The 15583-nt window shown below is 37.4% G+C and overlaps 3 protein-coding genes across 5 annotated transcripts; 2 read left to right on the forward strand and 1 right to left on the reverse strand.

Annotated features, from left to right (window-relative positions):
- Positions 1-490: 490 nt before the first annotated feature.
- LOC103324237 (protein PHR1-LIKE 3) lies at positions 491-5272 on the forward strand. Its single transcript, XM_008226275.3, has 7 exons — positions 491-724; positions 821-1032; positions 2923-2999; positions 3290-3344; positions 3978-4065; positions 4159-4228; positions 4607-5272. The coding sequence occupies exons 2-7, from the start codon at positions 834-836 to the stop codon at positions 5051-5053; spliced, it is 936 nt and encodes a 311-aa protein (XP_008224497.1). The 5' UTR covers positions 491-724; positions 821-833; the 3' UTR covers positions 5054-5272.
- Positions 5273-8569: 3297 nt separating this feature from the next.
- LOC103324239 (Calcium-binding EF-hand family protein) lies at positions 8570-14538 on the forward strand. 3 transcript variants are annotated; one of them, XM_089046582.1, is made up of 6 exons: positions 8570-8788; positions 9308-9381; positions 10190-10426; positions 10542-10741; positions 10813-11019; positions 11092-14538. In XM_089046582.1, the coding sequence occupies exons 3-6, from the start codon at positions 10240-10242 to the stop codon at positions 11311-11313; spliced, it is 816 nt and encodes a 271-aa protein (XP_088902708.1). In that variant the 5' UTR covers positions 8570-8788; positions 9308-9381; positions 10190-10239; the 3' UTR covers positions 11314-14538. The 3 variants fall into 3 exon arrangements, with proteins under 3 accessions (XP_088902708.1, XP_088902707.1, XP_008224500.1); XM_008226278.3 differs by lacking the exon at positions 9308-9381 and having other exon boundaries at positions 8598-8788; positions 10813-10987; positions 11092-11256; positions 14146-14538; XM_089046581.1 differs by lacking the exon at positions 9308-9381 and having other exon boundaries at positions 8572-8788.
- AP4.3A (protein kinase family protein) lies at positions 11553-14217 on the reverse strand. The gene is given in 2 exon segments (XM_008226276.2): positions 11553-13991; positions 13993-14217. Coding segments are annotated over 2 exon segments (2496 nt in total). The 3' UTR covers positions 11553-11720.
- Positions 14539-15583: the final 1045 nt, after the last annotated feature.

Raw genomic sequence — 15583 nt, forward strand, 5'->3', positions numbered from 1 at the left:
GTCCAATGCAGAATTAGAAACACCACTAAATATTTCACTGTAATCATTGACCCATCCAAGTACTATTTTTTCAATAGTCTATTATTTGGCCCCTGTATTTTTTTAATATTATATTACGGAAGACACTTGTTTTGTTTTTGTTTTATAGAGGATGGAAGGCATATCGACACTTGCTTTCAACATAAAAAAGAAGCCAGGTTTCTTAAAGAGCAAGAGAAAATAAAAAGCTATTTTCTTTCTCTAAAAAGGAAATTTCAAGATCAAAGACTTATATTAAAAGGTGTTATTATTTAGAAGGATTTTAAAGATGTGAGGAGACATCACAATTCACAATGTCTTTTATAAAATCGAAACATAGATGTAAAACATTTGAATCTCCAATAGAAAATTGGGAGAAAAAACTATAAAAAGCACAGAAGTATCACATGCCAACCAAGGACTGCTACACGTTGCCTCTCTGAATAGCCATTTTCAGCAGACAAAACAGAGAGAAAGTAAAATATACAAGAAAGAAAGCAGAGAGACAGAGACACAACAAGACATCGCTGTCTAAGGCCCTAAAGCTATAAGCTAAGCTGAGCTCAGCCTCGCATGCCTTAGTTGTACTCATATTCTCTCTCCCACACTCAAAGTTCTCACAGCACAGACCCATTTCTCCAAACTCACTGATATATCTTCTCCTCTTCTTCTCTGCATTTTCGGGGCTCCGAGCCCCGAATCCCAGGTACCCATTTTTCCAAACGGGTCTGCATACATTCCTGGGTCGTAAATTCAATCACTTTCTGAAGGAATTTTTTGTGGGCTTTTTTTTATTTTTCAGGAGAAGTTTTAGAATGTATTCTGCTATTCATTCTCTTCCTATGGATGGGAGTATTTGTGGGCATGGAGAGTTCAGTGGATCGTTGGACGGCACGAACCTGCCTGGCGATGCTTGCTTGGTTCTGACTACGGATCCAAAGCCCCGGCTGAGGTGGACTGCGGAGCTCCATGAGAGGTTTGTGGATGCTGTGACTCAACTTGGTGGCCCTGACAGTGAGTATTTGGTTCTTTACTTGCTTGTGATTTAAATTCTTGGTTTTTTATGTTGTTTGGTGCTCTAGTTTCTCCCCCAAGAGCATTTTATGTGTTTGTATTGGTTGTGTGGCGCTGCAGCTTGTATCTGGTTTAATTTCTGGGTTGTATGTTGCTCTAAATTGTCTTCTGGTTGTTGGGTTTTGTCCTTTTATCTTTTGGTGCTATTGAGTGTGTCTTATTGTTGTGTGACCTTTATTGTGGCAAGGGATATCGTAGATGCTTAGGGAATATTTCCTTTTTAAAAAAAAAAATTTGAAAATTTACTTCCCTCCAATGACTTTATCATGTTTGTCTTATGATTTTTCACGAATTTAGTGTCATGTTGAATTACAGTGACTAATAAGGGTGTTCTTACCCTTCTTTGGATTTTGTTGTTTGGGGGGGGGCTGTGGCTTGTTGTGGGGTGGGGATTGTAATAAAAATTCACTGTCAATTAAACAAATGCAAGGATGACCCCCAACTCTCAACTTCACACACTTACGAATCTTGAACCCAAATGCCAATACACCCAAGCTCATTATTCCCCTCAGTATCTTGTCAATATGCACACCCTAATGGCCTTCATAAGGACTTAGGGGAAAACCCGAAACTAATTGGGAGTAGGAAAACTTACTTTGGGAGCAAGAAACTTTCTCTATGCATCCTGTTCAATATAGTCAGTATAGGAGAGCCGAAATAGGAAACTAAACTCAAATATTAATTCGATTCATATTCTAACAAATCTCAACCTTGACTCAGATTCTCCAATTTCCACTTCAAACACCATATGAATGATATGAATTTAAGAAACCCTTGCACCTTTGTTATGGATAGAGGTGTGCCCACCACTTCTTTAACATTAGATCAATTCTATCTCTAACAATGAAGTAAGGCCTTCCTTGGTTGATTCCTAACTCCACCTGCTCAGAGTCTTGTCATTCTTGCTTCCCATGGCATCTCAATTATTTTCTCTAACAACATTATAATTCTTGCAGAAGTTCAACTTTTCAGTGCATAAGCAATAGCATTGCATCAGTAACATTGGGTCTTTTTGCTCCTTAGCTGAGAATCCATAAGCCAAAGCATCCAGTGACCTCAAAGAAATCAAACTCTTCTTTAAATTTGGAACACGTCTCACCTCACCCAATGTTCTAGCATTCCCATAAAACACCTTGATTTCATGTGCCTACTCCAACAGCTTTACACGTGAAACCATTACCCATCATAATTGTATCGACATTGCAGGGCTTATAAGCATCAAACCACTCGATATGAACAATGGTATGAGCATGTTGAGTCCAACATTCAACGGTCCAAAAAGGAACTATCATTAATAGTCACAAACAACAGTTTTGAACCAATCTCTACTTCACTGTATCTCTTGATATGCCACATCTTGTCGAAGAAATGCTCAACACCTTTTTTTTGACATGACTCGTTGTGATCACCTTTCCTACCAGAGCTCCCACTCTAGATTTGCTCCTTCCTCTACTCCAATTAGGCTTGGAATCTGACTTCACCAGACCACCTTGATATAATTGAATTCTGAGAGACAGTTTGACACCTCATCCAGAGTCCACGTGTCTTTCCCAACTAGGAGTGTAGTCACCAATGTCTCATATGAATTAGGAATATATGTGGACACAACTTCACTGGTGATTAAATATCATAATTCAGATTATATTCAGGCTTATCATTCTTGTTGCTCAGTTTTTGAATAAGGCCAATCTGTATTGCCTTAAGTCCCATTCTGTCCCATTCATGTTTCATTTCTTAGGTTCCTTATTGTTTAGCCAGCAGCTGTATGCCATAGGATAAATTTTTTTTCTTCTTCTTATTGTTGTGTTTTTAAATGCTTTCTTATTACAGAAGCAACACCGAAGGCCATTATGAGAACAATGGGAGTAAAAGGCCTAACCCTTTATCACTTGAAATCTCATCTTCAGGTTTGTTTCTATTTCCCATTATGTATTTTGTGATGAGCTAGAATTCAAATTGTTGAGAGAGAGGGAGGGAGGGAGGTAACTGGTATTCGAGACTTAAAGATAAAGGCTCAAGAACATTTGATCTAGATTCTAACTGATTAGTGTTGCATGCATCTACAATGTATATTTACCTCCCTCTTCCTAGTTATCTTCTGTAGTTTTTTTTTCCCCTAATGATTTGATCTGAAACTTGGTAGTATAAAATATATAATAGTTTTAATTTTTCTTTGTTTAATTGATGATACTTGCAGAAATACCGGTTGGGGAAGCAATCATGCAAAGATTCAGCTGAAAACTCCAAGGATGGTATTAACCTTGAACCCTTTAAAATATTTAAGAGCTGGAACATTGTATTATTAAAAACTGTATACATTTTCTGTGTCATGTTGATGATCCCTAATTAAAGGAGAGGAAAATCACAAATACTACTAGAAACAACCCAACATAAAAAGCACATTTTCAATTTTCATTTTATACGTTTTCTGCAGGTTGTATTAATACATTTAGCACAAAGAAAGTGCTATTTTCAGCAGGCTGTGGTCTTTATCTTTCCTTCCTTTTTCTTTCTTGTCTTCTTGCATTCCCTCTCTTTTCCACTGCTGGTCTGGTTTATATATTGTAAACTTTTAAGGCAAGAAACTTCTAGATAAATTATTATAAACTGCATGGGCCACCTCTAATTCATTTGCTTTGGGGTGCTGTGTTATCATTATAATTTTCTTTGACCTTGGTGGGTGGGGGTGGGTGGGAAATCTACGAAGATCCGAATTCGTAACTGTTAACTGTGACATCTGCTGGTGAAAATGGCATGTCTTTCGGGAGACTAGAGTCCGTAGACAATCTTATCTCTGAAGTAGTAGTGAAAAGTTGGTGTGCCAAAAGTTCCCGGTGATAAGTTGTGGCTATTGGAAAATTTATTAGTTACATAATAATGTGTAGGGATTGCAGCTTCTTGCATTGCTGAAAGTCAGGACACTGGTTCATCTTCAGCAACCTCATCCAGAGTGATTGCGCAAGATTTGAATGAGTATTTGATCTTTCACTTACTACTCCTCCTTTAGTAATTACTACTAATGCTTATCAATTTTCATGTAATTGTTGTTTTTGATGTCTCAAACAGTGGCTACCAGGTTACTGAGGCTTTGCGAGTACAAATGGAAGTCCAACGGAGACTGCATGAGCAGCTGGAGGTTAGTCGCTTTTGTTTGTTTTGTTTAGCTAGTAATGTGCAGGCTTATAGGTTTCCGCATGACCAAAAACCACCTTGAGCAATTGTATCATTTGTTTACCAGTTATGCACAGGCCACATAAACTTCTAAATATAACCACAGGTCAGGAGCTCCTCGTGAGAAAAATAACCTTGTTTATATATATATATATATATATATATATGTATTATATTTCAGGTTGCCTTGATCCTATAAAACTCATCCATTGGCAGCTTTGAACTTAAATACTCTTCGTCCGTCCAGTTTATTCATTTTTCTTTGTTCTTCCCCCCTCAAGTGGCATGATAATTTAATTATGAATTTTAAGCAGCAATTTCTTATGGCTAATATTATAAGCAGGTTCAGCGTCGTCTTCAACTTCGAATTGAAGCACAGGGCAAGTATCTTCAGTCAATACTTGAGAAAGCTTGTAAGGCTCTGAATGATCAGGCTGCATCGGCTGCTGGGCTTGAAGCTGCTAAGGAGGAACTCTCTCAACTAGCTATTAAGGTTTCTAATGACTGTGAAGGGATAACCCCACTTGATACCATGAAAATGCCTTCCTTGTCTGAAATTGCTGCCGCTTTAGAGAACAGAAACGCCTCCAATGTACTGGCCCGGCTTGGCAACTGCTCTGTTGATAGCTGCTTGGCATCAACTGGAAGCCCTGTTTCTCCAATGGATATGAGTTCACTGGCTGCTGCTATGAAGAAAAGACAAAGGCCCTTCTTTGGTAATGGAGACTCGTTGCCCTTGGAGGGTAACATGAGGCAAGAAGTAGAATGGATGATGAGTAATATTGGATGAATTTCAAGATTTTCCTTTAGGAATGGAAATCCTCTTTTTTTTCTTTTCATTTTCATTAAAAAATTCTTTTCTGCCTAGCTAATCTGAAATGTACCATCCTTTGTAAACTTGTACCATCAGTGGTCTGTATATTCGTAAAGCAGATTGTTTCCATGTGGATTCACATTCACCATTATTTTTATACATGTTTGCCTGCCTTTTAGGCCTTTACACACTGAACTGGCCCTGGCATGATCATATATGCTTCTCTTTTCCTTTTGAGTTGGGATCATAAACATACTATCTCACTAAGTTGATCATAAACTCAACACTTTATGGATGTGAACTCAAGTCCAAATAGTTAAAGCCTCAAATCCTGCTCAATTTTTTAATGTCATGCGTAGACCACTATTACTCACTATGGATCTCAGGCCCATGTATGTACCTTATTTTCAAGAGCCCTAATTTAAGTTTAACCTGGTAATCCATGTAGCACTGCATTTCACACCATAAGTGAAGTGCCATTGGTCTCATTGTTATCTTTTATTAGTAGCACAAATACATGTTTATATGGGTGTGTTCAGTGCATAAGCTTACAGCATGAAGCACAATTGGTGCTACTACATCTGCATTTAGGATGAGGCATGCTTAGTTATTTTTTTTTAGGTGGTTGGGAGAGAGGAATCTTTCAAGTGATGATCGCATGATGCGGTTGAAAGAAGGGTAACATCTCTTGCTTTTTTCTTATAATTATAAATCATAAATGCTTCTGAGTTTTTCCCTCATAATCTATCGTTTTTATAGTTGTGTTAAACATAAATGCCCATTATAAGGAGTTTATAGTGTGCTTTCAAATATCTAGTCTTCATGTTTTTAGGAAGTGTATACCGGGTAACAACTGTGCTGATGTGCTGATGATCGTTCCTCCCCTTGAGCCGATCACGACAGGATGTGAGTGGGCCAAATGTATCTTTCCAGCTAGCCTTAGGGTATTGTTTTGAGATGTAATGATGCATCAAGAATGATGTCATACCAGTTTAGCAGACTTGTTTTAGGTATTGCTCTTTTGAGAGTATATTCTTTTTCTCTATTATTATTATTATTATTATTATTGATGATGTTGGTGATGACGGTATGAGTGAGGAAGTTGTGTTTGTAATGGATTAAGATAAGGGTGAAGGTGTTTATTCCTTTTAACATGGTGTATAGTTTTCCTGGGTTTCCTTTCCCTTTCTATTTTCTTCTAGGGTTAAGCTTTTGTAAGAGCATCCACAATGATGCTCTCTATTTCTTAGTTAAAATCTAGTTAAAGAATTTAAGAAGGCTATTTTAGGAACTCTCTAAAAAATTTCAACTCCAACCATACTCCCTAATTTGGAGAGTCATAAATTATATAACTCTTTTTTGATTGGTTCATCTCTATTAAAAAATAAAATAAAAAATAATTAGCATTAAATAAAGGTTTGAAATACTCATTAAATAAAGCAATATTAAATTATAGGAACTCACTAGGAGTCCTTTCTCTCTCCTCAGATTTAAGGAGCTTTTAGAGCATCCACAATGACGCTCTCTATTTCTTAGTTAAAATTTGGCTAAGAATATAAAAGAAAGTTATTTTAGAAGTTCTCTAAAAAATTTCAACTCCAACCATACTCCCTAATTTGGTGAGTCATAAATGTTATAACTCTTTTTGATTGGTCCATCTCTATTAAAAAATAAAATAAAAAATAGTTAGCATTAAATAAAGGTTTGAAATACTCATTAAATAAAGCAGCATTAAATTATAGGGAGCCACTAGGAGTCCTTTCTCTCTCCTCAGATTTAGGAGCTCCTAGAGGACTCCCTATTTTAGGAGGTGGATAAGGAGCATGGTTGGAGTTATGGAGTATGGTTGGAGTTGTATTTTACTATTCCTCCTTAAAATTTGTCTAAGGAGATGGTTTATGAAGCCCATTGTGGATGCTCTAATGAGGTGATTTGATGAAGTATGGGATTTACATAGTACATCACAACAACAAAATTCCTGAAAATGATACACTTTTGAATTTTAAATAGTACCGCCGGGCGGCTATACTGTTTAAATATATGAGTATTTAAAGAGTATTATTTAATATATATATATATATTCGAATATTTTAAACATTGTATGTTTTAAATATATTAATAGTATAGCCGGCTAACTATTAAATTTGAATATATTTAAAAAGTATACCCATGCGGCTATACGCTTTAAGTATATATTTTGAAATATTCGTATATATTTAAAGAGTATCTCTTTACTGGCTTGATATTTAAAAGCCTTGCTTGTCTGAAATTGCTGCCGCTTTAGAGAACAGAAATGCCTCCACTGTACTGGCTCGGATTGGCAACTGCTCTGTTGACAGCTGCTTTACATCAACTGGAATCCCTGTTTCTCTAATGGATATGAGTTCACTGGCTGCTGCAATGAAGAAAAGACAAGGGCCCTTCTTTGGCAATGGAGACTCGTTGCCCTTGGAGTGTAACATGAGGCAAGAAGTAATGATGAGCAATATTGGATGAATTCAAGATTTTCCTTTAGAAATGGAAACCCTCTTTTTTTTCTTTTCATTTCCTTAAAAATTTATTCTCTGCCTAGCTAATATGAAATGTACCATCCTTTGTAAATTTGTACCATCAGCGGTCTGTATATTCGTAAATCAGATTGTTTCCATGTGCATTGACCTTTATTTTTATACATGTCGATTTGCCTGCCTTCTAGACTATTACACACTGGCCCTGGCATGAACATATTATGCTTTATTTTCCTTTATGGATGTGAACTCAAGCCCAAATGGTTAAAGCCTTCGTTCTATGGTGAGACCACTATTGTCCCTCTGGGTCTCAAAGCCCATATATGTACATTATTTTGAAGAAGCCATAATTTAAGTTTGACCTGGTAATCCATGTAGCACTGCTTTTCAAATCTTGAGGCGATCTCCAATCTTCCAGGCCGAATACTGTCCTGCAACTGTTCGGAAAATACATGCAAGGTTGGAGGAAAAAATTATTTGAATTTGGAAAATACATGAATAGTTATTTTGAAAGGTGAAAATTTAGGTTTAGCCTTTTTATGGTTGGAGATGGTCTAAGTGAAATGCCATTTGTCTCATTGTTATCTTTTCTTGGTGGCACAAATATGTGTTTATATGGGTATGTTGAGTGCATAAGCACAATTGGCCCTACTACATTTAGGATGAGGCATGCGTAGGTATATATATTTTCCCTTTTGATACATGTAATATCAAATACGAAAGAATCAAACATATGACCTTAGGAATATTGATAAATTTTCTTGAACACTTGAGCTATAAACTTCTTTGCACTTTGTAAACTGTTTCTGTTCGGAATATCCTCACTGACATCTCCTGTTGATTTAAGTTGCATTTTTCTTTCTATGCCTTAAATTCCTTCCTTGTGGCATAATGTGGTATACTATAAAGTCGCGTCCAAGCAAACATATTCTTTGATGAAAATGTGCCGTTGATGTTTTAAAAACAGGTTTAAGCAATACTTTGTCTTCAAAAGCCGTAATGGCATCTCCACTTTACCATCCCATTTTTCGCTCCCTTTTAAACCCTCTCTCTCTCTCTCTCTCTCTCTCTCTCTCTACTTGGTGGGTAGGTGCTGGTACTCTTTGTTTTCTCTTTCTGTCGTTGGCTTTGTTTTGATACTACTGCCTTGCTCTCCTGTAAGAACTAGCTTAATTAGCTTCCATGAAGGGTTCAACTTCAACAGGTTAGTCGTCCCTCTTTCTTTGCTTTTGATATTTGTAGTTTGATTTTCTTTAGCTGTTAACTAGTAACTATTTTTTGGAAGAAACCCATGAAATGTTTCTATAAAAATCTGAAATTGGGCATTTCCAGAAAGTTTCTGGCTTCAATTATGTTTGGATTGGATTTGAATTTCTGTTACTGTTTGGTGTTTTTCACATAGCCAGCTTGTTCTGTTTGTTTGTTTGCATTTAATTTTTGTATTATAGTGTGTGATTCAATATGGTTTATATTGCTTTGATGTAGTTAATTTAGGCTTCTATTATGCCTTGCATATGTTTTTGTGTTTTTTTACAAGAGAGTAAGATAGCAGTCCTGTAATAAGATAAATGGTAGTGTTATATATGATCAATTCTTTGTGAAGACGCGGTTTCGTTCTTCACCAGGTTTGATCAAAATGAGTAAAGGCGAACAACGGAAGTTTTTCTTTTAGAAGCTTCCTTCATTTTTCTTCATCTTCTTATTATTTTTTCGTTTTTATTAGAGGGCTGGAGTTTGTGAATTTGAGGAGATCGTAGACATTTTTTTTTCCTAAGTGAAAACGTATTGGCTGTACATGTAAGTGAGTTGAAGCTTTCAGTTGTAATACCAAAAGTAATGCAGAATTTGTTAATAGCTTTTCTAGTTAGACGTATTTGGAATAGGAAGTTCTGCATCTATTGTAGAAACTGTATATTCGATTATAATATTTGAGATATTACAACCTATATTTATACCCAAATTATAAGATATCTTTCTAGTATTTACAATGAAATGGAAAACCCATAAGTATCCTAATAAAGGCTAATAACAACATAACAGCTAAAACACTAATGTATTGTCATTGAAGACCCTTAACTATGGTATGTAGAAACTGTATGTTCGATTATAATATTTGAGATATTACAACCTATATTTATACCCAAATTATAAGATATCTTTCTAGTGGTTACAATGAAATGGAAAACCCGTAAGTATCCTAATAAAGGCTAATAACAACATAACAGCTAAAACACTAATGTATTGTCATTGAAGACCCTTAACTATGGTAACTCCCGTAACCCCCTAGCATCTGTAACTACTTTGGCATTGAAAAACTCCCATTAATAAGAAAAATTTGCCACATTTACTCTCCACTATGACATATCCATATGCCCTTAATGAGGAGATACTAGCTACTGGACCATCCCAAACAACCATTTGACCATTTTCATCACTAGTTTCACAACTATAACCAGCTTATCATCACTAGCCCCTCTCACCAATATCATCACTATTATTTTGATCACTAAATAAGTAAATACAGAACAGGATATATCTTGACAGGATATAGATTTGAACTTTCTTGTTGAGCTTAAATTGATTCTTCCTAATGTCTTATGTAAAGGCACATCTCATTGCCCTTATCTGAAGTCGTTATCAAACAAAGTAGGAAGCATGCTTTGTTGTCGTGATTCAACCAACAAGTATAGCAGGTTGGATGCAAAGCTTGAAAAGAAAATGGTTGAAGTTAAAAGAGCTTCCTTGGGCCGTAGCAATTTTAAGTCAATTGACAGCATAATCATGAGGTTCCCTCAGTTCAGGGAGGAACTCAAGAAAATAAGAGATGTCTTTGAACAGTATGGTAAGTTTTGAGGTGTTTGAATTATTAACGTTTTCACCTTTCTAAGATGCTATCATGGAGGTTTACTGAAAGTTCTCCCTATCTCCCTCTCTCTCTCTGTCTCTGTCTCTCGTAGATGAGGACTCAAATGGAACTATTGACCTTGAGGAACTCAAGAAATGCTTACAGAAACTGGAACTCCATCTGACAGCGGAGGAGATTGAGGATCTTTTTCATTCATGTGACATGGATGGGAGTGAAGGGATACAATTCAATGAATTCATTGTTCTTCTATGCCTCATCTATCTATTAAAGGAACCTTCATCCTCTCATAATGTAATCACCATAAACTCTATTTTATTTCTCTCTTTGGAAGCAAATTTATAATGTCTTGGGGATTGTTTCAGACATCCAAGATAGATTCGCCACAGCTTGAAGCAACTTTTGACACCGTAATTGAAGTATTCTCATTTCTGGATAAAAATGGTGATGGGAAACTGAACAAGACAGACATGGTGAAGGCATTGAATGAGGCTTCTCCTTTGGAGAAATCTCCTGCACATGTCACCAGGACTCGATTCAGTATTAATTCGTTTGCTACTATGGTTAAACTGGTATTTTTCCTTTCTTCTATATGTTTTTAAAGTTCTCATAATCCATTTTTGTTTATCTGTGGGTTGTTGCAGAAGAAATGGATTGGAGCAAACGTGGGAAGGTCAGTTTCAGGGAGTTCCTCTTTGCTTTCATCGATTGGGTTGGAATTGACACAAATGAAGAAATGTCTCCGGTACGAAGTCCAAGCAAGTGATGTACAGTTTAGAAATGGGTGCAGTAGCAGTTGTTCAAATGAGGTCAGATTGATAAATTTATATATGTATATATTTCTAGAGCATTTTAAGTTTGTATAAAACACTTCAGCTGTTCTATCATGTTTAATTAATGTATTATTTTCTTTACTAGTTTGAACCATCTTGTGAATCACTATGAGAACTAAATGATGGACAGTATTTTCACTTTTTCCTGTATCTGCTCTTCTGTGTTCTTTGTAAACAAAATTGGAGAAAATTTTGTATCTGTGGATCATGGCATTATATATGGCAAGGAAATGTACCCATTTAGAGTTACGCTACTTCACAAAAAAATAATATAAAAAAACGTGCAGACATGATGCTCTTTAATTTGTTACACAAAGTCTAAAAGAGTAAATACAAAACTTATGTGTAAAAGATAAAAAGAGAAATCAGTTTCTCCATTATCAGAGCTTTCGGTATATATATTATCTATTTGCCCCTCTGTTAGGCCGATTGGGTGAGTTTCATTGTATTCCTAGAGCTTGGATCCTCTTGATTAATGACAAGGAAGAAGCATTCATTTGCCTCCATTCTTTCATTCTTTCCTCCTTTTTCCCATCTTCCATGAAGCATTTGTCGTTGCCATCAAGTATCCTTACTATCTGCCTCATGTTTGGTCTTAATTGTGGATTGGAGCGTGTACAGCCAATTCCTAGTTTAATCAGTCTCATCATTTCTTTGTGATTGTACGCTCCATTCAACCTAATATCTGCCAGTTCCTCCAATGGTCTTTTGCGTGCCTCAAATTCATGGACCCTCTTCACCAGTAGCACCTCAGGCCGTCGAAAGTCTACTGCCATCTGTCCACTAATGATCTCGAGCATTACGACGCCAAAGCTGTATATATCAGCCATCGGTGTTGCTTCCCCAGATTCCATATATTCTGGTGACATGTAACCGAAAATCCCACGAACTGATCTGCTTGTGTTAGAAGTTGCATGATGGCCATGTTCTTTTCGTGTCAAGAATTCAGCAAGGGCAAAAGAACTGAGCCTTGGGTTCATGTCTGGATCAAGAATAACAGCAGAAGAGGTAATATTTCTGTGAATTACTTGCTCATCCCATTCCTCGTGGAGATAAAGAACGGCAGAAGCAAGCGATTTGATAATGCTGTATCTGTGATGCCATTGTAGGATGGAATTGCCAAATCTGTAGTCATGATGGAAAAGCAGGTGACTCAGAAGGCGATCTGCTAAGTAATCATAGACAACAAGCATCTCTCCTTGCTCAGTGCACCACCCACGGAGCTGAACCAGGTTTCTGTGGCGGAGCCTTCCTAAGTTCTGAAGTTCATTTGAGAATCGTGCCCGCAGTGCAGGGCATGTTTTCATGCCAAGCCGCTTCACCAGGATATGATGACGGTTGTTAAGAAAGCCCTGGTAGGCTGTTCCAAAGTCCAGCTCTGCTACCCTTTGAGAATCTGCAAAATTATTTGTGGCAGATATAATTTCCTTGTAGGATATCTCTCGTGGAGTTTCTATCATGGGAAATGTTGATTTTTTCTGACGGAAGCTTTCAGAAGAGCTGACATCACTGCCTCCATATTCAGCAGTGGCATAGATGGTTTCTCCAGTGGCTGTGACAAAAGTTGATGAAATAGATGAAATAGTTGTGTTGGTAGTGGCTATTGTGTACCTGGTGTTGGTGCTGCCGTTGTTTGTGCTGGTAGTGGTGGGAGAGGATAAAGTGATGTACAGAGGGTGGCACTGAAATGATGGGAGAACCGGCAATTTTCCATAAATGTTGCCAGAAAGTGCTTCCACAACCCATTTCATGTTTGGTCTAGATTGCGGGTTGTGAAGTGTGCAAAGAAGCGCAAGATGAAACAAATGCTCCATATCAAAAAGCTTGTAGGACCCATCTGGAATCCTATTATCCCCTGCTTGTAGAAGCTTCCCTTCATCAGATAGCCTTCGGATCCAGTCGAGCAATATGATCTGATCATCTGGGCAAGTGAGGTCAACTGCCCGCCTACCTGACACCACCTCCAGCACAACAATCCCAAAGCTGAAAACATCAGATTTTGCAGTAGCAACACTTCTTTTTTGGAAGCTTTCAGGCGGCAAATACCCAATTGTTCCACCAATTCTGGTCGTCTCTGAGAGCCGAAACTGGTGATTTTTCATTGATGGTGTCATTGTTTGGTACTCAAGTTCATGTTCCAGCCACCGTGCCAAGCCAAAGTCACCAAGCCGAGCATTGTAATGGGAATCAAGCATCACGTTACTCGTCTTAATATCCCGATGAATGATCTGAGTTTCCAACTGTTCATGCAGATAGAAAAGCGCTGCTGCCAAGCCACTGATTATGTTCCTTCTACGATCCCAATTGAGAGGTGCTGACCCTATATTTTCAGGCCTCCTGAAAAGTATGCGGTCAAGGCTAAGGTTGGGCATGTAGTCATATACCAGAAACAACTGGTTTTCATGAACACACCATCCCCTTAGCCGGACAAGGTTCCTATGGCGGAGGTGAGCCACAGCCAATAACTCAGCCACAAAAGTCTTCTCGAATTGCTCTCCTCTCTCCACCAAGCATTTAACAGCAACCACAGTTCCATCACTTGGCAGAACTGCTCTGTACACTTTGCCAAATCCTCCACTTCCCAAAACTCCATCCTCACTAAATCCATTAGAACCGATATAAAGCTCGGAAAAGCTAAAGATCCTCGGATTGTCTCCTCCAGCCTTGTCCTTAAGTTGTATCCCATCCATGTCTTGAAACACACCGGAGTGTCGTTTCCTTCGTGTACTTGTCATGGTGACAAAAATGGATCCATTTGAAGTCATAATAGAGCCTGCATAGTGAATCCTTGATGAAAGCAAGAATATGACTCGTACAATAACCACGAGGATTCTTTTTGATCTCTTCTTTTGTGGGTTTCTGCAGCTTTTGGCAATCCAGCGGCTCGATTTCATTGAAGTCAGCTGGTAAAACAAAGCAGAGACGATTCAGCTGCATGGCGACGGCGGTGGTGGCTGGAGATTATGGCTTGGAGAAGCTCTATTTGGACATGAAGGAAGGTGGTGAGCAAGATTTGGAGAATTTGGATTTGTTTATAGCATGTAATGTCAAATTGTCATGCCCGATGCCTTTGTGGTGCGTTTATTTTATCAACAGGCTTAGGTTGCATGGTTGAATTGAATGCATCAACCTGCCGAATTAGGAACCTACCCCTTGCTGATGTCATAAAGAAGATTCTTTAAGTCGATCTTTTCTGGAACATATGTACAAACATCCCCGATAATGTTTTCACGTGAGAAAACATATTATCTTTTCATACTTGGCCTTGTAAAGCGCGTGGGGACATGCTTCATCTTCGGCTTCTATCATGATGTTAATTATCAGAAAGGGACCCAAATTGCGAACCTCTTCACATTAATTAATCACCAAGACTTTAATGTAAAACAAATAATTTTAAAAAAATGGTAAAGTCTAATCGCCGTTTAATTATTCTCAGAATGAGACAAGCTTACAGCTCGCCTTGTCTCTTTTTCGTCCCATCTCAATGTTCATTAGCTTTATGTAAAACATTTTTTTCAAAGAAAACGATTTTGTGTTATTGGGTTTATGGCTAAACGTTAGGATTTTGAGTTTATATATACATATAATTAAAAATGGAAAAGTTTAGCAATCGCTCTCGAAGCTATGACTTTCAATCTCGTTTTAAATCCTCTAAATATTTTAAGACATCCCAATTTACTTCTCACCGTCTAAATTGTCACATTTCTGTTATTTTTTGCTAGCAAGCAAAGCAATGTCTACTGAATAAATAAAGAATACCCATCAATTTGAAAGACAAATTGACATATTTAACTACATGAGACAATTTGGAGCGCATACATGTGGGATGCGAGTCTCCAAGATATCCCCTACATATCACATCTAGATTAGCTGTGGTGCCACTTTGCACCTGACCTGAATGACTCATCACAAATCTTAATTTTCCGGCAGAAGAGAGCTCCTCCAATTAGGCAAATTACAAACAATATTTGGCGTAATTGAAAGTAGAAGCAAAAAAGACGTATGAATGACATCCTTGTTTTCTAGACTAACCATTAGTGCTTTGCTTTTATAGATGGCAGACAATTTACATTGAGATTAAACAACATTGAGATTTTGGGCAAATGGGTTTTGTAATTGGGTCAAATCAAACATCTTTCTTAATATTCAAGTCATTAAGAAAAATGAAAAAAAAAGGATTTAGTTTATGCAAACACTGAGTCACAACTGAAGGCGCAATCAGTGTGGATAGGTAGGGATAAAAGTCAATAGCAATGGGACCATGCATGGTGCCAAAAGTTTATGCAGATAATTTAATAAATAA

The sequence above is a fragment of the Prunus mume genome, linkage group LG2 (assembly GCF_029339155.1).
Source record: "Prunus mume cultivar Tortuosa linkage group LG2, ASM2933915v1, whole genome shotgun sequence".
Taxonomy (NCBI): Eukaryota; Viridiplantae; Streptophyta; class Magnoliopsida; order Rosales; family Rosaceae; genus Prunus; species Prunus mume.

Bases quoted from the DNA above. Each gene is read 5' to 3' on its own strand.
- LOC103324239 (XM_089046581.1), top strand. From the start codon at position 8,767: ATGAAGGGTTCAACTTCAACAG. The intron at 10,427-10,541 runs GTAAGTTTTGAG...TGTCTCTCGTAG, and splicing joins AGATGTCTTTGAACAGTATG to ATGAGGACTCAAATGGAACT. The intron at 10,742-10,812 runs GTAATCACCATA...GGATTGTTTCAG, and splicing joins AACCTTCATCCTCTCATAAT to ACATCCAAGATAGATTCGCC.
- LOC103324237 (XM_008226275.3), top strand. From the start codon at position 834: ATGTATTCTGCTATTCATTCTCTTCCTATGGATGGGAGTATTTGTGGG. The intron at 3,000-3,289 runs GTTTGTTTCTAT...TGATACTTGCAG, and splicing joins ACTTGAAATCTCATCTTCAG to AAATACCGGTTGGGGAAGCA. The intron at 3,345-3,977 runs GTATTAACCTTG...AATAATGTGTAG, and splicing joins AGCTGAAAACTCCAAGGATG to GGATTGCAGCTTCTTGCATT.